The sequence below is a fragment of the Anguilla anguilla genome, chromosome 13, assembly GCF_013347855.1.
Source record: "Anguilla anguilla isolate fAngAng1 chromosome 13, fAngAng1.pri, whole genome shotgun sequence".
Lineage (NCBI taxonomy): Eukaryota > Metazoa > Chordata > Actinopteri > Anguilliformes > Anguillidae > Anguilla > Anguilla anguilla.
In genome coordinates this window covers 14077556-14103928 of record NC_049213.1, presented here as the reverse complement: position 1 = coordinate 14103928, position 26373 = coordinate 14077556, and the positions used below count along the sequence as shown (strand labels likewise).

At 43.7% G+C, this 26373-nt stretch overlaps 1 protein-coding gene across 5 annotated transcripts in view; it reads right to left on the bottom strand.

Moving 5' to 3' along the window:
• Positions 1 to 26373, bottom strand: part of LOC118211042 (nuclear factor of activated T-cells, cytoplasmic 2-like) — a 32205-nt gene continuing 5832 nt past the window's right edge. For 3 of the 5 annotated variants that reach the window (XM_035387775.1, XM_035387774.1, XM_035387773.1), the window contains 9 exons: positions 22557 to 23460; positions 21984 to 22152; positions 16186 to 16388; positions 15194 to 15366; positions 13425 to 13565; positions 9170 to 9225; positions 8856 to 8988; positions 7487 to 8146; positions 1 to 3165 (listed from right to left, as the gene is read on the bottom strand). In XM_035387775.1, coding sequence (XP_035243666.1) covers positions 3113 to 3165; positions 7487 to 8146; positions 8856 to 8988; positions 9170 to 9225; positions 13425 to 13565; positions 15194 to 15366; positions 16186 to 16388; positions 21984 to 22152; positions 22557 to 23460 — 2492 coding nt within the window. In that variant the 3' untranslated portion in view covers positions 1 to 3112. Of the gene's footprint in view, positions 3191 to 7486; positions 8147 to 8855; positions 8989 to 9169; positions 9226 to 13424; positions 13566 to 15193; positions 15367 to 16185; positions 16389 to 21983; positions 22153 to 22556; positions 23461 to 24636; positions 25234 to 26373 lie in introns of those variants that run through there. The other 2 variants (XM_035387772.1, XM_035387771.1) reach the window with 2 other exon arrangements.

Genomic DNA, 26373 nt, shown 5'->3' with positions numbered 1-26373 from the left:
TGACAAGAATGTTTCAAATTTATTGTTGAATTGTAGGTAAAATGCTCTAATAAGTAAAATTGCAACAAGATAGCAAGATTGCATAGCAAAAAAGTAAACAATAATGAACCGGAACAAAAACATGACCAGTCTAATGCATTATAAGTGATGCATTACTATATTTCAATATTTAATTAGCTACGTAGATCCGCATTTAATATATTAATAAGGCATCCAAAGAAGGGTATCCAACTGATTCAGTTTATGACTAAAATTTTTTTTACTTCTACCTACACCCTTCCAAAAATGTATTTTTTTTATACAAAGTTCAGCCGTTGTCTATTTACAGTACGTAAGAACAGTATATTTGGCTAAAGAGTACATTCAGGGTATAAATTCCAAAGTTAAAGCATAGTTTGTACACAAGGGTAACTGAGATGACTACACAGCAAAACATACATAATTACTTTTGAACTGCATATGCAATTAGCCTTCAAGGCAAAATTACAGACAATGCCTTCTAACAGTGACATACTGTACATTGTACTGCAACACACATGGAACTCAATACAAAAATAAGACTTTGCTGATGATTAAGGCAGGAGTAAAACGTGGGAATTTAAAACAAAGGGGAAACAGAGTTTGCAGTTTCTACACTCCATGCAAAACAATAAAAACATATAAAATCTATCAAAGTACATAATTCCAAATAAAATAACTGTTTCCAAATTATTTACATCAATGTGACAGTCTCCCAAAATATATTTAAACCAAAGCACTGAAGTCCTCTCTAAGCCGATTTTAAAAAATCTAAATATAATTTTAAATGTGTTAATAAATCACATTCTACACAAATGAGACTATATAAGGTTAACCAAAGGAATTCAGCATAACTTCCACAAACAATTCAAATACGCCTCTGAAAATCGAATCATTGTATTACACATACCAATTATTAACATCAGTCACACTACAGTAGAGATGTCTTTTAGGTATTGCTGAATAACATTACATTTTACAGATATAAAATGTAACCAGTTTTATAAAATATAGTCCAATAATTCTTTTTAAATGTGCTACTCCACAGTCATTCTATTTATTAGTATTATCACCATCATGTTTCCATTTTTATGTTTTTACAGAGGTCCAGGCCTGTCCACTGCATGATCTCTACCCCTTGACTTCTGCTAATTGTAATCGTTTCGAAGCGAATGGAAAGCATGACACACACAGTTTGCCGGTGTTTCTGCACTGCGCCTTTTCATTACAATAGCCGGAAAACCCGCAAAGTCAAACATTTACATACGTATGGAAAAGACGGTTTCCTAAAGTACGAGTCAGGAGAGCATTCACACGGTGCAAAGTCGGTCCTTGTAGCAGAGAGCTGTGGAAAATAATCAGGACATGTAACCGATGCTTTGGTTGTGATGAATCTGTTGAAAGGCCCCATGCCAGACCTGGGTCAAATATGTATTTGTTTTGGATTCAAATACTTTATTACGCTTTACTGATCTTGTTTGGTGTATTGGAACCAATGAAATACTCTCTAAATGCAAACCCCGCCTTCTGGTAATATTGGCAGGCTCAATTCTACCAGGCAAGATCAATAGAGCACAGAAAAGTATTAGAATCCAAAACAAATACGTATAGGACAACTTATGCACAAATTCCATATGCACCACTATTTAGGAATAAATACTTCAGGAATTATGGGGTCATCATCATGCAAAATTTACTTTAACAGTTTGGTTAAATGTAAGGCACTTTAATCCTCGCAGGGCACACACATAAAAACAAATATTTATACTCAATCCGCAGTGGAAGGTAATAAGGTAGCCCCCAAGGCCATGCCAGAATCCCGGAGTAACGATGTGCAAGGGAATCTGGTGTTACCCTGTTACTTCCGTGTCTCGAAATGTGTTGCTTTCGCACGGACCTGAGGCTCGTTAAAAAACGAAATCCAAAATTAAGGTGTTATGCTGCTACGTTTTCAGGCTGTGGATTGAAAGGAGCCTGCGATGTCTCCTGGCCCGAGGCAGACGTAACACTGCTTTAAAGTTTTCCAAATAAATGAAGGATATTACAACACGGCCATTAGCAGAACAGTGGAGTGAGACCTGATTCCGGCTGGTCTGCAGGGGCCCTGATTCCTGCTGTCTAGGTGCACTGGAGATTATTCTTTGTCAAGTATTTGCAAAAATAAATGTATCAAAATAACTGCAAAGCAATCACAAAACAAGAAAACCGCTGTGCAAATACAGTGTAAATGGCTTTCTACAGAACTTATCTTTGGCATTTCAGATATGCTGCGAACTTTGTGCTGTGTGATACTCCTTCAGTGTCAAGTTATCAATGATTATTTTTAAAAAGCTCACGTGCAGCAAGAGCTTCTACGTTATTGTCAAGCGCTCATATAAACACGGACATATACTTAAAAAAAAAGCAAGAAACAAATTAAGACTACACACTAAAACAAACACTACTCAATGCTTATTTTCAAAGACCTGGACTGGACAAGAAAAAATATGCTTCTTCAAAGATATATTGTTTCTTTGGTAAAATGCTTCAAAATATCAAGGAACTAAAATGACAGATAAGAAAAAATAAAAAATAGATTCCTTCATTTAACATGAATCTAACAGGTTTCTAACAGGTGCAACAACATTTTTTACACAGAGGTGGGTAAAGAATTCTTTCACCCACTATTTTTTTCAATGTTAGTTGAAGAAGGCATTGTACAGTTAGCTATTCTCTGGCAAAAGGTTCCTGACTGCAATTTGTTAAACAGTCATGAAGCCATCATGAAACCTTACCCATCTTTAGTAATAAGCGAGCATATTTACAGATACTGTGAAATAGCTGTAAGAAGATGTCATTTAGCTTTTCCTATCTGTGACCAATGTGGCTTTCTCAGCAGCCAAAGTAAGGCACATTCTTGTTTACTCAAGTGTCTGTGAGACGTAGCGCCGGGTGTGCTCTGTGAAAACGGGCGTGAGTAGGCTGGACATTCGGCAGGTGAGCTGTACGAATCGGACGAATCGGAGGGCAGCGGCAATTGGAGAGGGACGGAGGGGGGAGGGAGCAGGGCCGGTGGGATTCCAGGGCGATGTCTCGGAGGAGCGCCGGGAGGCGTCTACGTCTGACCCCTGCCGTGGACAGTCAGGTCGTTCCTTATGATCTCGTTAACTGCAGAACAAACGGTTCTTATTAGCTGCAATTAAAAAGGAGCATTAACATTGGAGCATGGCATAAAGCGAGTTTAAAAACAGCTTCCTGTATAGTGCAGCCTAGTCAACCTAGTGGCCCATTTCTGCACAGGAATAAGAATAATAATTTTTAAAACTGCATAAGTTTTCAGCGTGTTAACTGAACCGAACAAGCCTCTGTATTACAGTCATTGTAAACTGCAGGCACCAAATAACTGAACTGGTGCCTGCAGTATTTGAATACGGTATCTTAAAATCAGAAAAGTACTACCTCAATGAGTTATGGGGGTTGACCTGGGCCTGGATTCAGCTCTGCCGAAAGGCTGACAAGAGATTGCCGTAAAGCCTTAGGCAACAGCTTTGCCCTTCACTTGGAACCTCATTTCACCAGCACAGAGATCAGCTGCGACTGGTCTCACTTCAGAGTGTCTAAACTAAACTCACATATAAAAAGCCATCTCCACTCTCCAGAGCGCCAGGTTGGCTCTACAGCAGAAAACATGATCTATGATGCGTGGAAAGCCTTCAAGCTCTAAAGCTAAACCCAATGGTGGACATGCAACCAATCCATTAGTGATATAATCATCCTTTCAGCCGTCCATAATGTTGTATAAATCTGGAGGAAGCATAATTGAACTGTAACTTATTACATCGTTTAGATGAGTCCGAAGATATGGTTGCCAAGGGTTTCCTAAATGTCCACCACACATCCAGTGACATCATAATAAAATCCTTCTAGAACACACAAACTCCCTGAAATGCTATTGTAGGTTTTCACACAAAAGAGAAAACAACACACATTTAAAAAGTGGCAAAAATGTAAGTTTCAAAGTGGGTTCATACAGTAGCTGATGCACTGAAAAAAGAAAACAGTTATGACTGCAATTCACCACAAGGAGGGGTAGGACTATCGTTTCACTGGCTGCTCCCTCAGGGTTTGACACCAATGCTTTGTTTGGTAGTACTTCCTGTTGCTCCACAGAGGGATTGACAGACAGGGTATAAATGGAAACTTTAACTGCCTCATCACCCTATAAATAGAAACAGGGCTCAGAGATACTTTCCCTGCAATCTAGCAGGTGGTGAGGGGGAAACGTGCGGCAGCCACTGCTCAAACTTGTGAAACTGTCAGAATAACTGGCAGCAGGTAAACGGCGATGGGGGTGTTTTATGAGAAAGACAGCGAGGGCGAAGGAGGAACGGGGACCGTTCCAAATGCTCCTGAGCACATTCCGCTTCAGCACTGGAAAACGACATCCATGGCCCCTCGGATAACACTGATATGATCGAAAGGGTGTCGCTAAAAGTGCAGGCTCTTGCAAAGCAATACTGTGATGTCAGAGGCACGTCGTTTCCTTATTTAGTCGGCTACTTCACAAATACTTCCTCCCGAAAGAGCGCTAGGAAGCGACACGCCTGATGAGATTATTAGCGCGGTTCAATGCCAGTACTTTCATCGCACAGGATGCATTTGAAGATACTGTGCGTCATTAGCAAAAAGTCCAAAAAGAGGGAGAGAAAAAAAAACAAAAGCATTACAATTAAGTGCTTTACCTGCCCCAAAACAAAACAAAACAAAAAGAAAAAAGAAAACAATAGCTTTGGCCACGCTCAAATTAAAAGGGCACTGCCCTAATTCCTGAACTAAGCAACACCTGCCATAACTACAAATGTATCCCTTTGAAAACTTAATTCTTAATGGAAAACTATATGAAAACTATATATATATATATATATATATATATATATATATATATATATATATATATTACACATTAAAAGTTCTCATGAAGTTCTGTGTACTCTAAATGCCTTAAACCTAAACAAACATTAAAGTTTATTCAAAATACCTGTGAGTAAATTACAATTTTTTGTATTATTTTAAATGTATACAGTAAATATAGTATATAATGTTATAACATGCCATACCATCTATATTAAGCTTCGATATAGGCTACAGGTAAAGTTAATTATAATTCAGTTATTTTTCAGACCCAAAGTTGAGAAATGTGGAGATAATAACTGGTACTGGCTTCAGTATATTCAAAACTGTAAAAATTGTCCAGAACCACCTCACAAGGCCAAAGTCTCTGACAAAATCAGTGCGTTTCACCAGCACACTTTGTCCTTTTTGACCTTCGTCTCGCAGCGCTGTGACACTGACAGAGAGCTCGATACTGGCCTGGATTTTTACGCGGGCCTATTTAAAGCGCTGACCTACATACGGGTAGCGCAGGGGCACAGCCATTAAAGAATCCAAGGGAAGTGAAAACAGATACCACCCCACGCAGGGCGGCAAGCTCTGCCCCCGTCTCCACGGATCACTCAAGTGAAGACGCCGCCACCGCGCGCGTTTTCGACTCCTGCTTTGACTGTACCCCGATAGTTATCGGAGTTGAGCTGACTGATTTCGGCGGAATCCATTTTCTGGTTTCCCTTCTGCAACGTGCGAAGCTCTTAACACCAATTCATCTCTGGATTCAATGTGAAATCCTGTCACTCTAAGTTCAGACCTTTGAACCTCGTCTAGCGAGCGCATTTCCGCGAAAACAATCCTTTGCGAGTTTCTCGGATATCGCCGTGATATGTGTGAACGTAACTCCGCGTCTGTGCGCCTCCCACACTTTTGAGCAGTTTTAAAGGGGAGGTTTGGAGTTGGGGGAGGCCAAAAAATGTAGACTGTACTGACAGCATCTGTGAAACCAGCGCACGCAAAGAGGAATTACTCAATAAGACCTCAGTATGCCCTCTCACAATCCAAAAAAAGTGTGGGTCAGGGTGCCAATGCTACTGTCCCTCGGCAATTTATTTTAGATCTTTAATCTATATTTTCATTAACTGTTCATGAGGTGCAAACATTGCTGATTTAAAGGTAACCCACGTGCCTCAGAACTTCAATTTGGAGCCATTTTCCTTTCCATTTTCCTCAACCTAACCCACTAAACAACCTGCCCAGCATGATCATAACTCCAAACCCAATAGCTAAGGGATCGTATGGGTTTTAGAAAGGTACGGCTGTGGGCATGTTAAAGAAGCACAGGTGTGTACATTCCAAGTGCCAACACACACACACACACACACACGCACACACGCACACACACTCACGCGCGCATACACACACACACACACACACACACGCACACACACTCACGCGCGCATACACACACACACACACACACACACACACAAGTATCCAGAGGCCGAGGGAAAATCCTTGGCCAAGAACAACAAACAAAGAGGTTCCCCCCCCCCAGTTCTCTCAGGCAGCCTGTTCCACTGTGTGACAATGGTTGCCATAGCCCTTGTTTCTGGGATCAAAACAGCATCGCCGCGCTCAGGCAACAAGGGGAGCTGGCATTCCTGTAGATGAGAAAGCTTCACTTCCTGGCCTGTCGCCCTGCCAACGAGACCCCTGCGAGTGCAGCGAGAAGTAGCAGATCAAACCCCGGACCTTGAACCCCGAGTTCAGGAAGAGAAGTCTGCCCAAAGTCGACTAAGTGCACCACCAAACGCAGGTTTTCAGAAAACAGGCTTCGCCTGGTAAGCAGTACCCCTTCGGTTTGGCGCGAGGATAAGAATACTGTAACTCCTGACAGATGCGGCTTGACAGCACATTCAAACCACAAAGTGGACGGCAGGAGCTGAATTCTGTTTACACCTCGCAAGGCATTCAGTTACGTCTGCAGCTAGAGCCACTGCTATGCTCTGGCACAGTTTGTTTAGTTTGCACAGTGCCAGTGTCCTGCTCAGTCTGAGGGAGAGGGGGAGAGAGAGAGAGAGAGAGAGAGAGAGAGGGAGAGAGAAAGAGAGAGAGACTTCTGACTTTCTATGTTTATGAAACATAAAAACTTTCCACAATTACCTTAAAAACTATGCCAACCCCCTATTTATAAACCCAAAGCCCTACCCCTACCCACCCCCCACCCCTCGTGTAATGCCTTCACCCCCCCCACCTCTTCCCAAAAAAAAAAGAGAGAGAGACTTCCATGTATTGTCCAACAGAAGTGGTTCAGCTGTGGTCTTACACAACAGTCTCTTGTGGTTTGAAAACTCATTATAGTACACCAACTTCCCTGATGAACAAAGTAAACTAGCTGGCTACTGAAAATATAACACTACTTCTCTAAACACAGCCAATCACTGCCGTTCACCCATAGCACACGGCCTAGCATTTACCGGATATAGCAGGACGAGGGGTTCCCATTTCCTCTTATGTGTCTGAGTGTACGTGTGTGTGTGTGCGTGAGCAAGGGATAGAGAGAGAATGAGATTACCAAGTACAGAACACAGCTGTTGCTCACCATCATCCAGGTAGACCTGGTCCAGGTTCTCTTGCTTAATGGTGACCCTGGCTGAGGGGCCCCGCTGGGGGTCTGCCTGCCCTGGCGGGGGCCTGGGCACCTTGGGCACGGGGTGGGGCTGAGGGTGGATGACTCCATGGTAGGCTGCCAGAGGGTGGGCCGCAGAGCGGGCGCTGGGGAAGCCGTCGTCGCAGTACGGGAGGGGCTGTTGCCCGGGCAACGACGCAGCTCCTTGGAGCAGGTGATTGGTGGGAGAGACGTGTAGGGCGGTGGAGGAGGAGGAGGAGTGCTGGCGGGGAGACACGGAAAGCTGCGTGGTGCCCGCAAGGCGTGGCTCAGCCTGGGAGGCGGGGTGGACCAGCGCCGCCTGGTGCCCTTCAGGAGTCCCGCCCCCGAGCTGCTGGAACAGCAGGGGGCTGCCCCCCAGGGTCTTGGCCCCCCAGGGGTAGATGATGGCAGGGTTCTGCGGCTGGTAGCGGGAGTCCGGGCCGGAGAGCTCACAGGCAGGCCCCATGCTGCCCAGCAGGCCGCTGTTCTGGTTGACCAGGCCATGGAGATTGTGGTAATAAGACTGGGGAGATGCCCCCAGGACCTGAGACACTGCATAGCCCATCTGGCTGGACTGGTAGTCATCAACTCGCTCTGTTTTAATGGACGTCACTGCAGATCAATAATAATAATAATAATAATTAGTATTATCATCATTGGCTTAGGAACCAGGGGGGGACGGGTGGGACGTCCCCCCCCCCAATATTTGTAAAGAATCGAATTGTCCCCCCCAACCACAACTGATCCCTCTCCCATGTAAAACTTTCATACAATAAAGGCTTCAACAGAAATAAAAGATGACCTCAAAATTATGCGGAAAGGTCTGTAACGCCTGTAAACATAACGTGAATTATTGACTCCCCTCTTCACACAGTAGCAATGGTTTACCCCCATGGCCACGAAAAGTTTGAGCTTACGAAAGCACAAATGGGATATGTAGTCAACAGTTAGAAGTGATTGCTCAAGCCGATCATACTATGGACTTCACTTCCCATAACCCTTATAGAAATAAAAATGGTAAGAAGAAATTTTAGGATAGCGCTTCCGATTTTGCTTGTGTCGAAAGTTCTGCGATGGGAACAGCGATAGATTTACCCACTAGCATCTGTCCAAAATGTAAACAAGCCAGGCAGTTTTCACCATAGACATATATACATGTCTATTGACTATTAGCTATGTATGAACTATTATAATAATAATCATTATTATTGTGTGCACACACACACACACACACACACACACACACACATTTATGTATACTTCCTTAAATAAGGAGCGTGAGTTTTCTGACCGGTGCAGTGCGACAGTTAGCGATGCTCACCTGGCAGTGGAGTGTAGGTGAAATGCTGGGGCTGGCTGCGTTTCCTCTTCCCGTTGATCACGTAGAAGTTCACCTTGGCGGGTCGGCAAATGGACGGGTCTCGGTACCGCGGGACCTCCACGAACAGCATGTTCTGCAAACGGAGGGACGTTATCGAAGTGCCGAAGTGCCGTTATCGACAGCACTGTTGCACTTCACAGTCACGCACCCTCGAGCCAGTAGCACAGAGCAGAGGATGCTGTTCCCACGCAGCGCGGCTAACGTGCTATACGTCATACCGGACCGAGCGTGTGCGCAAGGAATAAAACACTCACAGCCTGGCTCTTGTCTTTGTCCACAGAGGCCTCCACATCCCAGATCTGCTGTCCGTCTGCAAACACATAAATCCGGCAGGCAGGGGGTTAGCAATTTAACAGCCAGACCTAAAGAAAAAGCAACGTGCGTTGACAGCACTGGGCTAAATCAATGGTTTGCAACTGTCACGTGTACCTGTCGGCCTGGAACAGCAGCCACGAGATGGAATGGGACTACACCGCATTATCAATCCTGCAGTCTAACTACCTCACCAGCAGCACAAAACCTCACCCACATCACTAACGTGTAGTTAGCTAGGGAGCACAACTCATTAGAGTCTTGTCCAGGTGACACAATAATATCTAAATTGATATTTGTCCTTTACTCCAATTCATAATTAAATTAAACTGCATTCCAGCAAGCGTCATAATTAACTCAACCTGCTTGTGAATAAAAACGTAAACATTTGTATTTAATGGAGAGGCAAAGTTAAGTGTTTAGCAGTGAATGCCTGAAATATCAGTAAATATTAGCAGTTAGTATAAGAGGACATTTCTAATGAGTTGCGCTGTGTAGCCGACTTATGTGTGGGCGATGTAGCTGAAAACTCTTTGCCTCAGAGAATGTTTCATGTTTTAACATGACTGCAGTCAGGGGAAAAACTGCTTTTCGCTTACAGATAATATCATTACAGTCAGACCACATCCTCTGACTCTCTTCCACAACGCCCAACAGGAGAGTGCTTTGACGCAGAGATCTATTAAGCTCGCTACTTTTCTACATTACACTCTACAGCACGGGGTTTTCAACCTGTTGAAAACCCAGGCCCTACAGGCATCCTGAACTGAACTGCTGCTAGCATTATTACATCTGTGAAAGAACCCCTGATCTAAGACAAGTTCCTATCTTTGAGCTAGGAATCAAAGCAGGTGCACATGCACTTCAGCAACAGTATCAGGCACGACGTAAATAGTCTGCACCCAAGCAAGTAATACGACATCCAGAAGTCAGCAGTTGTGCCAGGACAGAATCAGAAAAAAATATGCCACTACAAAAAGATTTTCACCAGGACAAACTTGGCCAACCGAAATGTGTTGGCTGCCTTAACTGTAAACCAGGTACCGGAAGGTTCCTGTTAAAAATGTTCTGCAGGTAATGAATTTCACATGGGAGTGTTAAACCATGCAGGGCTTCAATTAAATGAAATTTTAAACCATTAAGTGCTTGTTTCTGACTCTGTCACAGCACCTTCTTGTTGGAGACCACATAAATAAAATCACGAAGTAATTTTTGGAGGTTAAGGGAAATGCAGTGTGATTAGACTGAATCTGAGGCTCGGACTAGAACTGGGCGCTTGCTGTTGGCAAAAGCAAACCGGACCATGTGTTACTGACGTCTTGGTTCAGGTCCAGTTTCAACAGCAGGGATCAACAGAGGTGTTGAAAAGCAACAATAAATAACTCCTTTTCCACTGCCTCGGCAGCACAGAAAGCACTGCAGGGCACGAGTGTTCATATACAGGATATATATATCTTTAGTTGCTATCTTTTTCTGAGCTTCGAAAGGGCGTGTACCACCTGCTTTGATTGTACCATCAAACAGGTGTAAACATGGACAAACAGCTTGGTCTAATTATGTAGAAATCAATGGTAAAAGAACTGCACACATAAACTACACTCAAACTACATACAAATTGCCAGATGGTCTTCAATTCACCTCATCTCCCCAGGTAGTCCGAAAATGACAATTTCATATGGAATATTACGCAACAGTTAGTTCCACCTGCACATTGTGTGTGGCTAAGACGCATTCCTTCAGTGCTTATATACAGTATAACAGCATTCAGAACTCATCACCGGCCTGGATCAATCCGCATTGTTTAAGTTGGATTGATACATCACCTGAATCAGAAAAAGGTTACTTCGTTAGCTAGCTACATTTCAACTTAAACAAAAGTGGTTATATTTGATAACACATCACAGGTCATAAAGACCCACGTACAGACCATAAACATTGTCACGCATCCCAAGTACTGAGCATTGCATGTACCTATTGAGAGCAACAGCATAGCCCAATGGCTGTGTTTTGAACTTTAACCATGGTGGCGGTCACAACAAATGAGCATTGCGCAAGTTTTCAGGAACCAAACAAGGACCCAGAACAACAGACTCAAACAGCTGGGGGAACATTGGACATAGCCGAATGGGGGGAAGGGGGAATATTCTTTTTTGAGTGTAACATAATGCGCTGAAATAGATTTTAAGAAGCCACATTCAAAATCCACTGCTTAAATTCAGTGCTCCTTCAGCAAAGGGCTCGTTTGTGCCGTACGAGGAAAGCCCCCAGTCCAACTGACGCTCCGCTGCACAAGGATTAAATGAGTCAGAGCTTTGAGGGGGAATTCCACTCCCTAAGCCAGGCCGTAAAAGTTCAAATAAAGAGTGGCTTTAAGAGAAACTCGCTCATTTTCAGACACAGCAGGTGCACGGTTCTGCCTCGTTGGCATTTGGATTCATTCAAGTTTAAATTTCTGCACAAGTCCAGAGGAACATATTTTCACTTTTTTCCCTCGATCAGGCAACGAAGCATCCGGCTCTGGCCCTGTCCCTCATACCCTCCTCTGCTGTCCCAGTGTCCCCTCAGGAAGATTCCACCGCAGCCGTGCAGTCTCATGCAGGGACACCGTCCAATACAACTTTTTGTTAATATCAGTTTTTATTTTCTGTTTTCATAAGCGAATGTCTTACGCATGGTAGGGATGCCCAGACTTTAAAAGCTTATGTATCAGACCAGTCAAACCCATCATATCTGATCCCAGAAATAAATATCTAGCCTGTCACAGTCCTGGCATACTTTGGACAGTGGACAAATGAGTAACAAGTGGGTGTTAAGAGGACGACCAAACTAACAGACACCAATCACTTGTGAAGTCCTTGGCGAAGCCATGACTAGACATCTGCGACTTCGCTCATTTCTCTGACACCTCCGATTCCATTCACTCAACATTTGTCCTTAACTATGACTTAGGACCTAGGACCAACATGGTCCATCCAGATTTTTTTTTTCCGGCATTGCAGTGAAACCCGGTTCATGGCTGCCAAAGAAAATTTACCCAAAAAGTCAGTATATCTAGCTGTTCAGTTGGATGCTTTGAGATTGCCAAAACCTCCATAATGGTGCATAGGTAAAACCACAATTTAAAGAGGAAGGCACATCCCGTAAGAGCGAATACTGAGGCCTTATCAGATCCAACAAGCAAATGTCACATCTGATGCAAACTGGACACCAGGAGACTTGCTTATTAATTCATCCTCTATTATCTGCGAGTACTGAACTTCAGTTTCACATTGGCGGTGGTGGTGGTGTGACCACTCACTGAAGATCAAGGCGTGAAAAAATTATGTGTTACGTGTAAAAACAAGTTTGCGTGTTACATGGGCCGCGCTTGCTTACTGAGAAAGTGCTTCGATGCGACCTTTCACAAAACTTGATTTGGGAACGTGCACAGGCAGAGGCTGAGGGGGCGATGCAATCCACCAACAAAGTCAATGGCATTATCGGAACTGACTGATGTTCTGTGGGTGGCAGTAAACATGCCTCAGAGCAGCGCTGTGTAACGGTTGTCACAGTTGAATACGACGCTACTGGCACATATTTTTACCTGTGTTGCCACTTTCCACAAAGATAATAAAGTCCAAGAAAGAAATGCTTTCAGTTTAACACTCAAGACACCCCACATTGCTGAAATAAATATACAGAATTGTAGCTTGACGCTCATTTTTGTGCTTTCATATTTATTTTCAAACACTGTAGGAGTAAAGAGCTCATAAAACAATTGCAATATGCCTTTCATCTCACAATATCAAATTGCTTTACAGTTAAAGGTTGGGAAAGTCTCACACAGATTTAAAACATCTGAATATCCAGATAATGAAAACATATTGCAAAACTCCTAAAGTGTATGGGCAAATAATATATTGCTGCTTTCACATATTACAATATACTAGATAAATAAAAAAGTCAGGATAATTACAATATATTGCTGTATATTCATGTATATTCCATTTTCTTAAAGGTCACCTCAACCCCCACCAACCTCCTGTCCTTTTAGGAGCGGCACATCTACTGTTATGCATTTGTACTTTACCAGAGGTTTCATGCAAGGATCTAAGTGAGAGATGTTTGGAACATATGCCAAATTCTTGGAAAGATGGCTGAAGCTCTGCCTCATTGAGCATTTGCTGAAGACCTAGGAGTCTAGGAGACATCGCTCACCGTGCGTTTTCTCGCTGAAGACCACCTTGGACTCGGAAGTGAAGTTCTGCCCAGTCAGGATCATCTGCTGTCCCCCCAGAACCGAGCAGCGGTCCATGTCCTGCTTCTCCACCATGGGGAGCTCATGGGCCGATCTCTGAGCTGTGGATCCACACCAGGAGAGAGGGGATGGAGATCAGCACGGGTCCAGCTAAAACCATCACTCCAGATTAACGCTGGCCTAGTTAAAGGGGAATTTCACTTCATAACACTTCTGCTTCTCATGACTGATATTGTCCTTCTACTGAATGTGTCGCCCTTAATTTTTCGATTAGTTATATCATTTTAAATCTCTACCTATTCGTTTTTTAGCGCCAGTCCACATCGTAGTACGGGTTCCGGTTTTTTCTTCTTCTTTGATTTTGTTTCACAGCAAAATCGAGAAGAAGTGAAGCAAACCATTCCGTTAACTTAGCGTTGAAATCGAACAAACTAACTAGCTGCTAGCTTTTGTTTGATGCGATATCGGTGTAATAATGAGGTGCATTGTACCCGGTTTTTGTAATGCCCCCATTAAACTTGGCTTGAAAGCACATTTTCATAGTTTTCCATGCGATGCAACTTTGTACTAGACATGGCTGGATGTAATCAGCACAACATAACAGCCGAAGAAGTTATCAAACGAGGACTAAGGGTATGCAGCGACCACTTTGAAGCCACCGACTACCAAGGTGACCATCTGAAGCCTGGAGCTGTACCCAACGTTTTCCCATCGTTGGTCGAACCGCTTGAGGTAGGTACTAAGCGGGCTGGCTAACGCTATCGTGTCTGTCTGTGATACATAGGATGTCCATCACTAGTTGCCGTTAGTCCTGGGAATAGCCTGTGGTTCCTCGATCTCGGCCCGCTCCTGACTCGCTCTCACACGATCAGCCTGCAAATTAGCCAGCTCTTCTCCTGTGTATTCCGGCTCGAATCGATAGGGCACAACAATCCCATGATCAAAAACAAAATCTCCTTCGCCCTCAGACATTTTCGGTTTCGCTAGCTAGTAGTCATACAACACTATTTCTACGACCAACCTAATGTTATTGTCTGCAGGTGCGCCACATCAGAAGTGGCGCAATGATATGCATCCTCGAGTTCGACACAAAACTGCCTGGGTCTACTTCCTACATTTGTAAAGGAAAACAACAAAACAGCGTAAAATATTGAAATAACTAATCAAAAAATGAAGGGCGACACATTCATTAGAAGGACAGTATCAGTCATGAGAAGCAGAAGTGTTATAAAGTGAAACCGCCCTTCAGTTGAGCTCCAGTTCAGGTAAAACCATCACTCCAGATTAATGCTAGTCAGCGCAAACCATTACTTCAGACCAGTGCTGGCTCAGCTAAAACCATCTCTAGTTCTTCAGATCAGTGCTAGCCAAGCTAAAACCATCACTTCGGATTGACACTAGCCCAGATAAGACCACCGATTCAGATCAGCTGGCCTAGCTAAAACCATAACATCAGACCGGCCCGGGCCCAGCCAAAACCATCACTCCAGATCAGCAGTGACCCAGCTAAAGCCATCACGATAACACAAAAGAACAGGGCAGACATTAAAGCAAACTCTATGAGGTCTTTCCCATGAGTTATCATGATAACACAAAAGGACAGGACACACATTAAAGCAAACTCTCTCAGGTCCTTCTCATAAGTTATCATGATAACACAAAGGAACAAGGCACACATTAAAGCAAACTCTTTTGATATTTTTAAGCGGTTCAAGCAGTGGGGACTTACAGCACTCGATGGGATGGGAAGCCACTTGGAGAGACAGGTACTGGCCCCCAGGCTGGGGTATGTGCACCCGGAACACCAGACGGACCCGCGTGTTCTTTCGCCCGATGTCCGTCTCCCCTTTCCTCAGCTCGATGTCCGCGTTCCTCAGTTTCAGAATCCCCGCACAGTCAATTCTGCAAGACACGCAACAGGAATCACACACCAATTTAACATTTTAACAGCTGCTAAAGGATGAAGGACATGTTCCTTATTGAAGCTGCGATAACAACTGTCTTCCTAATTGCCGAATTTATTTAGAGAACTGTTGAAAAACTAAATATTTGTGGAGTGGCTCGCAGCAAACAACCGTCTCTGAAACACATGTACTGTATGGGGCAGGGGATCAATTCTGGGCGGTGACACTTTCTGTACGCTCTCTCTTTCTCTTTCTCTCTCTCACTACCTCTATGAACAATGTGAGGTTAAAGTGCAGACCGTCAACTGTAATTTGCGGGGATTTACATCCATGTCATGTAAACAATGTAGGAACTGCAGCTCTTTTATACATAGACCCTCCGCAGCAAAGAAGGGGTGACTGCCTGTTTCTGCACTTATATTGTCTTGCTACCTACACAGCTTTTTCAGCTGAAACACTGCTTTTCACAGACAGCGTCTTTAAAGCCAGAACTACAGCGGTGTGCTTCATGGATGCAAAGAGACCCTCTCAAACAATGAAAACACACCTACAAACCATATTGGCCATCTTAGAAGTTTTTGATAATTTACCTGGTTTTGGTCAAATACAAAATACTAAATAACTTATGCACTCTTTGAATAAATTAAGCTTAATCTTGCTTTATCCAAGCTTAATCTTGTTTTACCTAAGCTTATTATGGTTATGAAGCAGCGGTGAGTCAATAAATGAATCGGGTATTGAAAGCATAATTAACATAGCGCCCTTGCAGCAACCGTCACAGCGCGCCGCACAGGTAATCGAGGGCGGAGCTACGTACACTGCCCTCATATTGTTCTTCGGCTCCAGAGGGAGCTCCAAGATCTTGGTGCTGTGGACTATCTTCTCATAGCTGGTGGTGGTTACGGTCTTGCCGGTGATTCGGTGGACCTGGTAGAAGGCGTGGGGCTTGAGGATCCTCTCGTCGGCCGTGCCGATGAAGATCTGCAGGCCCAGAGTCTCTTTGCCCTGGTACCCATGCAGCTGGAGGAAGCAGAAGGAGGAAGCGCCGTTTAGCCATTATGCAAAGAGCCCGACAAACGGCCTATTGTGCGGCGTCTGATCCGCGAGTAATTCACAAAGTACCAAAGGCCCAGCTTTGTCCGTTCACTGCAGAACTGACTGCCTTAACGTTACAATGAAGTCATACAGCACAGTTCATCAAAGAATAATAAAGTTTAATGAAGCAGTCGAAGAAAAGATTCACTATGGTCTCAAGATATCAACCTCCACTGAAGTCTAGATTTAAAATTGTGCCCCTGCAGAAAAGTTTCATCACCACTTCTGCTCTACTGCTTAAAAGAGACGATTGCCAAATACAGGAAGAGACGCAAGCTACGTAGTTTCCCTGGTGATACAACCTCCGGAAACAGGACAAGTTAGAGACTACTGTGCTGCCGAATTTTCAGGGCACTGAAATGTGGCTAAACTGGGGAGCCTGCTTTTAAAATCTACCAGTTAAACAGCTCTGCTCAGGAGAGATGGGACCATACTCCTCTGAACACGAATTGGAAAGACCAGAATGTACTGAACACCTCCCAGGCGACGTTCAGGATAACATTCTAGCATAACCAAACTCTTCCATAAATCATCCATGTCTCCTCTTCCTGCGTAAAGACTCTATTTCTGACAGTCCTTTGCCACAGCAGTCAATCACACCTATGCCTGATGCTATTAGCAGACCACATATAAAGGAGTCTGGGTAAAGTTTGATGGTCAGGATAGCATTTTTTAAAAATGTCCCTAAACTTTCTCTCCAATTCCAATTTGGGCAGGCACACATTGCAGTCGACTGGCTAATCTACTGTAGTGTCTGTACTGATACAGCTGGTGCAGGCGGATCACAGACGCGCAACTGACCAACCAACAGTGGGTAGCTCACTTGGCAAAAGCCCCACTTGCGGTGCAGGAGCGAGCACCATGATCATCCTGGATCGAATTCGACCCCTGCCAGTGCTGACTGTGGTTGGCAGCTCAGCAGGGGCAGTTCACACACAACTGGCTTTGCGTCGGCCAAAGGATATATGGGAGGGATTCAGTTGGCAGGGATAGCATTGTTCATTGTTTGAGCGACATCTGCTAGCCGCCTGGGTACCCATGGCTTGCTTGCTGCACATGTGTACGATTGGGTCTCCTCCACCCCCACTCTGTATGTGCACAACTTGTAGCTGCAGTGTGAAAAGAACAGCATGTGTTTTGGAAGAGAACCACAAGTTGTCTTCACTCTCCCAAGCCGACAGCAGGGAATATATATGAGTACGCTTGTATGTAGCTTGCGCATTCCAAATTTGGGTGGGATTGGAGATGCACATTTAAATAAATAAATAAACAAATAAATAAATACATTTTAAAAGTGATGCCAAAGGACAGAAATGCTCAAAGATGTTCCTCCATATATTTACCTGGAACTCAGGTGAAGGCTGTCACTTGTTCTTCTTAAAAGCTATTTTGTTACCATAGAAACAAATATGCAATAATGGTACACTGCCAAATTTAGCACACAGGCACATATTCAGCATAGGAGCAACTGACAAGAGTATTTTTAACTACAGTAGACTACACATGGTCCCCGTTGAACATAATGTGGTTTTAAGAGTCCAGGATAAATAACAGCCTACACGTAAGTTCCAAATGAAACATAAGCAGTAACGTCTTTGAGCACTCTTATACTTTTTTCACTTGGATCACATTTAGCAGAAATAAACATGCACTCCCAGGAAGCCAAACTAACTCGCCAACACTGATACAGCAATATTTGCCACTGTTCTTTACATTAAACATTTGAGGTTACATTTTAGAAGCCCAAAAAAAACTTTCCCTATTTTTCCCCAAAACAAATTTGACTTGATATAGCCTACCAAAGTTCAAAATAACACAAAATCAGCTTCCACTTTCTAGCGTGCATCATTGGGTACAGCAGAAATTTACATAAACAAAACACCGGCAGTGCATCGCTGTCAGTCACTGACAAACAAAACATTTGGTATTAACCAAATCTGAAAAAAAAGTGTTTGAATAATGGACTACAGTAGTAGTGCTGGCACACAATCTATCCACTGCTCTCAACTGTTGCAAACCCACAAGGGTCATCTGCAACAGCAAGTGAACAAGCCACAAGCAAAGTGTGGTTAAAATACTCATGACCTAATCTAAAAAAAAAAAACAAAAAAAAAAAAAAACTGGTTGAACCAGCTAGTTAGACTGGAGGTTTTGAAAGATGTGTCATTGTTCAAGGAGGGCCTAAACCACTTTAAACACGAGGCCTTATTTTGCTTGTGCCAATGACAGCGCCCTCTTTACCTGCTACAATTTATCAGTGAAACCATTTTGTGAAAGCCCTTTGCAGCATTGAGCACTTGCAGCGGTCTGCGTGAACAGACGCTCTCTCTCAGTCTGACACACACAAACACTCAGAGACACACAGACATACACACCTCCTCCTCCGCCCCCGCCCCCTACACACACACCCCCCCCTACACATGCACACACACGCATACACAGAGCAGATCACTCGAAAAGCACAAAACTTCATCAGAGGAAGTAAGCCGAAAACCGCAGCGTATAAAAATGCACAAGTGGTGCATGTGGCCGAGTGTAATTAAGTGACACAAACCATCCTCCAATGTGACAAACTTCAAACTAGAAAGGGGCATTCTGAAATTACATTCACATTCATTCGCTTTTAGTCATCCTAACTGGTTTATCTCATTACAAAAATACATCTCCCTACATTTAAATATGTAAACCTCAGTTTTTCTCAGCCAAATATTGCAGTTCAACAGTATCTCTTCATCAGTCAAAATTAGCCATTTACAACTAAACTCAGCTCATGAAAATAGTGCAGCTGTGAGTTTAGTGGAAAACTGAAGTTACTGGAGTATGCATCATATCGTGTCAGTTATAAACATATATCAACATGACCTGACACCAACTCCTGGTCACGGTAATCAGCGAGGGAAACTCAGAGCCAGCAAAATATTTTAAAAATATTAAAGATACATTCTACGAATAGGTAAGTAAGGAAACAATTTAAATGTTCAATTTTTCCAATGAAATATAAAGAGAAATCACTGCAACACCCAAGGGCAGTGTGCAAATTTGGTTGCCGTAGCAGTACGGTGACTCCGATCAGGAGCAGGAAAAGAAGAGATTAGAGAGGGAGGTGGAAGGGGCCTAAACTTTCGGCCGTATGGCAGGCACTTAAGTGGGCCGTAAGTGAAAGCTAGCAAACGGAAAAGGAGAAGTGGCACAGTTTAACTAAATCTCACGTCATTAAGGCTGCATAATCAAAGCTACCAACACTGAGAAGAGCACTGAAAGCAAAGTCAGCCTGTCATCGGGTGATCGCTGTGGCCAGAGGGCTCTTATTTACCAGTTTCCAAAAGGCAGGCAGAAGGAATGCAGTAAATATTGCGTAAAATGTACACTTTTTCCAGGACAATAGTGTAAAGCAATTTACGCTTCCGAAACACAACACGACAGGGAGTCTAAAACCTCATACCTAAACTATGGGAAAACCACTACAATAAATACATTAACAATTTTATAAATGATGACTTTTCAAAGTAGTTTTTCAGTCTACCAAGCCTGGAATAATTTTAGATTTTTCCTTAAAAATCATTCATTTGATATACAAATTACAGAATTTAATACACAAAGGGTCGGCATTGAACCAAGAAGCCAAGGAATAAGAAATGTTGATCAGATACAGTGCCATATTTGTTTTTACAGTACTTGAATAACATCGTCCAATATGGACCGCACAACATATCACAAGATATAGCGCAGTGAGAAAATATGCATACAATGACAAAAATAAGGACTGGTAATCGTATTGGCCATTCCTGCTGGGGACTCCAGAGAGGGCAAAATGGCCACTGGAATTCTAGGGAGCAGGGATGGAACAGAGACCGACTCAATGCTCACCCATTACATTACATTACATTTATTTGGCAGATACTTATATCTAAAGTGACGTACAATAAGTGCATATCAAAGGTCACTGGAGTAACTACAAAACACAGATCCGATAAGGTACAATACTCATTTTGTACAGTTACTCAAAGCCGATTTTTAGCTCCTAATGCTCAAAGCCCACATTAAGCGTAACTGCCCTCCAATTAGGACACAGTCGAAGAGTGTCCAACGCAATGTCTTAATAGGGCCGATTCAGCATAACCGCAATGCACAATGCTCCATCCGTTTTCTTACAGTGCACACTGGGACATTTCAAACGCCAAGCCTTTCTGTGGTCCGCCTTGCTTTGCCGCTTTTCTTAGAAACAAGACAATGAAACGTCTTGCCAGCAGACCACAACTACAACTCTGTGACCACTGTAGCATGTCACCACTCCCACATCTTATTTACTGTTTCCATCCTCTTTGTAATGGCACCTGACCTCTAATTAGCTTCCTGTTTCTAGTCTAAACTGCACTGCCGGACAGTCGAGAGACTTACTGGCTACTTCTTAAAGTTGGCTGTCAAATGGAGAAGGAATGGTGGACCTATAATTCATTTAATTACATACAATTTGGGGGAAAAAGCAAAATGCAAGAAAACACACAAGCACTGTTGAGTCTTTTTAGTTCTACAGACAATAAAAGGCAGTCATTAATCCTGTGTTTCTACGAAGGGCTTAAATATGACCAGTAAAACCTGACATCTGACAGTCAAACATAGACTGAATTTGAGGTGATCCAAATTCTCAGCCCAAAGAGGCATCGATCAAGGAGACGGCACATCTATTTTACTGCAGAGTAACTCAGTTATTAGACTCATCCTGTGTAAAAATAAATGACCAGATGAAAAAAACACAATACAACATAACTGCTGTAATCTAATCTTTGCCCAGTGGCAAAGCAAACTGATTTTCAAATATGTATTTTTTGGTACCAGTTGTGCTACGGCTGTTTTGCTGTGAGAATAAATTTCTTCTTAAATTTCACAAATAAACATGCAGAATGCAGCTTCCTTTCCCCTCTGACAATAAATACACTAACCATCACTATGTATTTGCTTGACTGAAATCAACAGTTTTTATAACAAATGACTTCAGCTGAGCAAATTCAAAAGTAACTGTTCAAAAAAGATTTTGTGACTTGCAGAAATCAGTACACCATGAACAAAATGGCTACCCCATGCAACATAAACTCTTACAAAGAGCAAAAGAAACCAATAATATTAAGCATATAGATTATACTCTTTACTCTTTAAATCAGAAACAACAATAGATTTGAATCACAGCTGGAACACATGTCAGAGAATACACTATGAATACTGCCACACTTTTCCGATTACTAGAAAAAGTAGGAAAATATCTTCTCCTTCCCCTAAGTAGCGACCAGCAGGCAGCAGATCTGCTGTGGGGTAATATTTATTGCTCCAGAGGCGAAGCATCCTCCCAGGTTGCCCTGGCAGAGTGATGGCAGAGGGGAAGAAGCAGGGAGAGGGAAGGGGAAGGGGTTTCCCCCACCCCAACCCCGGGACTCTCACGTCCACCTCCACCGAGATGACGGCACACGCCGCCAGGCTACGCGCACCTACGCGCTTGTGAGCGCCGGCAGCAGGCTGCTTTCCTACCTGGACCACCGGATGGCCCCCGCTGGGGGACTTGACCGCTCCCCGGCTGCCCTCCGTCTCATAGTGGGCGCGGTGGTGGGGTTTGGGCTGGACCTCTATGCGGAGCTCGTACTGGTCGTTCTGGCTGGGGACGGGCCACTCCAGGGAGGGCAAGGAAGCCACCGGAATGCTGCAGAGCAGGAACGGGAGAGAGACCGGGTCAATAGTCACCCAATGCTAAAAGCCCACGTTAAGCATAACTGCCATCCAAAGGGTACACACTGAGAGAACGTTCTTACTAGGGCAGATTCAGCATAACTGCAATGCACAAGGAATGGTTAACTCACTAATGATTTTTTGGAAAACCTTCACTTCCTTCTTTCTGCCACCATTCAGAAGTGACTGGAATTACTATAATACTAAAAACATGTAGAGGTGACAAAAAAAGAGAAAAATGTATCCTGAGTCACAATGTGATGGAAGTGTCTTTGGATCAGGGGGTCTGCTGACATTCTCGGACTATGTGCCACATCTGTAGGCCAGTAAGCATGTGAAAAGCACCTAGGAAATGTGCCAGTAACACGGGCCTGTTACCTGCAGAGGCTGGGGACCAGCTGATTGGGCCAGATTTGTGGAATGACATAGAAGGACTCAGTCTTGCCCTTCACGTCCTGCTCGCAGGAGAACAGGAAGCTGTCCGGCTGGCTCTCGCCATAGGCCTGGTAGTCCAGGTTGGACTTGACGATCTTGGTGGGGACCGACCCGCCCAGCCCGGCGCCGAGGCCGTTGACCGCCTCGGCCAGGCCGGCGGGGGGGCCGTACTGCGCGGGGGCGGGGGGGCGGTGCTGGTCGTCGCGGCCGCCGTGGGGGGACGGGCTCCGGGAGCGGACGCGGGGGGCCAGGGAGGGGTTCTGGTACATGTCGTAGGTCCTCTTCCCCTGCGGCGAGGTGGAGCGGGACCCCGGGCGGGGGGAGGGCGACCGCGCCCCCAGGTAGGTCTCCTCGGTGACGCTGGTGCGGGGGGAGGTGCCGGGGGAGGTATGGGGAGAGCAGGTGTGGATATTCTGGAAGCGCGGGCAGAGGTCGGCGGCGGTGCCCCCCCCGCTGGGCGACACGCAGGGCGACGCCCAGGGGGAGTAGCTCTCCGAATGCCAGCTGGTGGAGGAGTTGCTGCTGGCGGGGCTCAGGCACTGGGCCTCTCGGTAGGCCACGCCCTCCAGTCCCGGGACCGTCAGAGAGGGCCAGACGCCGATGTTGACGGGCTGGGCCTGCGGGGTGTCCCTTCCGTGGTGGTACAGCTCATGGGACGGGGTGATCTCAATCCGGGGGCTCAGGGCGGGGCCCCCGGCCCTGGAGGCGTCCGGATGCTCGTACCCCGGCAGGCCATCTGGGACGGGATCCCTGTACGGGGACCGGCTGCAGGACTGGTGATCCTCATGGGGGTAGCCCAACCCGGACGGTGGGCTGAGGACTTTTTGAGAAGGGAGGTTTGACTCATCTAAAGAGAAATGGAAATAATTGGGACAGTAATCCAATGAATGCACTGTTCCCAAATGATAAAACCTTGATTTCGACTTAAATTCATAGATTGATATACATTAGACAGAATTCTTTCCAGAGCAGGTACAGGAGACTTGTGAGAGTAAGGTACTGTTATAAAGACAGAGGCAGGTCCACTTAATCTGCAAATGTACTTTTTTGTTTTCACAAGCACAATTTTTGGTCAAATTTCCAATTGCATATATAAGCCCGTTCCATTGATGAGACAAGGGTGGGAGGCCGCACCAGCAAATTCTCCCTCCAAACACATTTATTCAGCTGAGCAGTAGAAAGTAGGGCTGAGGAAGCCTGCGGACACCTGACTGTTGTGGTTGTAATACCCCCCGCCGTCTACCCCCACCCCCACCCCCCACCCCCCACCCTCAACCGACCCACAGAAAGTTTTCATTTTCATTTTGTTGAGACACTCTCACGCTGTTAATACACACTTCTTTTGCTACATTAACACAATTACTACAATAAAATCCAATTATGACACTATTTGCAAAAATATTTCATGCCTGGATTCCAAGTTGAAAAGCGTATGTATAGGGACTGAGAAAGTGCAAACAATGACAAAAGAATTCACACTGGGCATTCCTTAGTTTTAATGGTGTTAAAATAGTTCAATGCGAAACAAGTTTCCAAAAAAAAAAACTATTTACCAATCAAAAACTTTCAGAGTGAAATTTGATATCAGTCTTAATTCACTGTGACATAAAAACTCTTAATAATAAAGCAAATGTAAGCTATATACACTGTCCTTGATAAATCAGATACAGAGCAGAACGCGTTCACAACAGGTACAGAAACCTGCTATAGGTGAAAAATGTTGATGTCAATTAGAGAAAACGCTTAAGCAAAGAGAATCTTTGCCCTATGATCTGTTAAATCCAGGTGCAAAAATCGGTATGAAATTTGGAAAATATTAAGGAACTACTGCATGAATCTTGTTTAAAATTTTTATAAGTGCCGGTCCAACTACCGTGAAATGCGAAAAACAGTATTTGTAAATAACTGTAATGAATGATGGCTGCATCATGTTAACCTGGAGCCATTCAAATTCACAGTAATTCACAGAAGCTTCAGCGACAGGACATCGGACAAGTTTAATAATACACGTTATTTAGCCTACCTTTGTCTTCTCCGGGGAAATCGCCGCATGTTGCATACTCAAACAAATAAGAAAAATCCAACTCATCTTGGTTTACTTGACCGATATCCCCTGAGAGCCCTAAATTATTGGGGTCGCTGTCTTCGTAAACGGAGGTCATCGGTGTTCTTTTCAATAAAAGTTTAAAACGTAAAAATTGGTATTACATATGCTTCATACGTATTTTAAAGTGATAGTCCACTCAATCCAAGTTGGCTCGAGAAAAAAAACAGAAACTCAATAAACACAAAAACGATGCTCCTTTCGGCGCTATTTAAAATATAAACCCGCTGAAAATGGCAGCAAGACGTTACGTGAGGTTAAAAATAAGAAAGCTTTGAAAATGAAAATCAACTTCCTGTTTCAGTGCACACGATAATGCGTGCCTCCTTTCATAGACGAATGTAAATAAATATACAACGAGCGTGTTGGGAAGGGCAGAATTATCTCTCCAGATAATCAGGTGGGAAGCATTTTAAACACCCGCGCATTTCAATATTATTGTTTCCAATGTGTCACACGTTGTAGATGAGTTTTATTTAACCATATAATAAAACATAAAACTAATCTAGATTTGTACGTGACAAAACTATGTGGCGTGAAGTTGTTAGGTACTACTGCCCCCGAGTGTCTGTCAATAAGTATTGAGGAAACAATGGCAGCGCGTGGATCTCTATGGAATCGCATTTTTGTCTAAATAAAATAAACATCCATCCATCCATTTTCTAAGAGGAGAGAACATGCAAATTCAACACAGAAAGGCCTTCAGTCGGGAAATCATTTTTTAAAAATAAAATAAAAACAAATAAACATTGTGATATATATGATTCAATAAATTGTGAAATAAATAATACAGAACTCATTATGATAATTATATTTCATCATACTGCTATTCAAGTTAGATTTCATTTAATATTAATTTCATAACAACAGGTTTTTATTTCAAAATGGCTTTTTTTCTCCAAAAGACTATAGTATTATTTCATAATAGCACTTTCCCAAATAGCTCTTATCCAAGTAACTATTTTTTCTCATGGTAACACTGAATTTCAAAATGATGTGTGTCATTTCATGGTGTGGGCATTATTGCTACTGCTGTTAGTTGCCTGCAACTGCTAAGAGTAGGGGGTTCCCCGGTGTCCTGGCCAAATCCCAGATCTGGCTCTCGCAAACTTGCCACTAAAAATCATCCCCAGACTTCATTGGCTAAATGAATGTTCTCTCCCTCTCCACCTTCGCTAATGTGTGGTGAGCGTTCTGGCGCAAATTGGCTGCCGTGCATCACCCAGGTGGGTGCTACACATTGGTGGTGGGTGAGGTGAGTTCCCCTTCACTGTAAAGCACTTTGAGCATTTGGAAAAGTGCTATATAAATGTAATTATTATTATTATTATTATTATTATTATTATTTTTATTATTATTAATAATAATAATAATAATAATAATAATGCATCAGCAATTGTATTATCTAGCTATCTATATTTTGAAATCACTGTTAAGATGATAAATGCAGTTAAGTTTGATTATATTTTCAGATAGCAGATGAAATTGGATGCCTTTCCTCACCTGTGTCTTCGGGTATGCTACACACAGGCAGTAACTGTTTACGTTATGCCACCATCAGGTCTACAAGTTGGGTGTGTTGCACAATACCATACTTTCTCCGTCTTAACTCTATTGTGGCACTAGTTCTGGTTATTTTAGGAATAGCAATCAAGC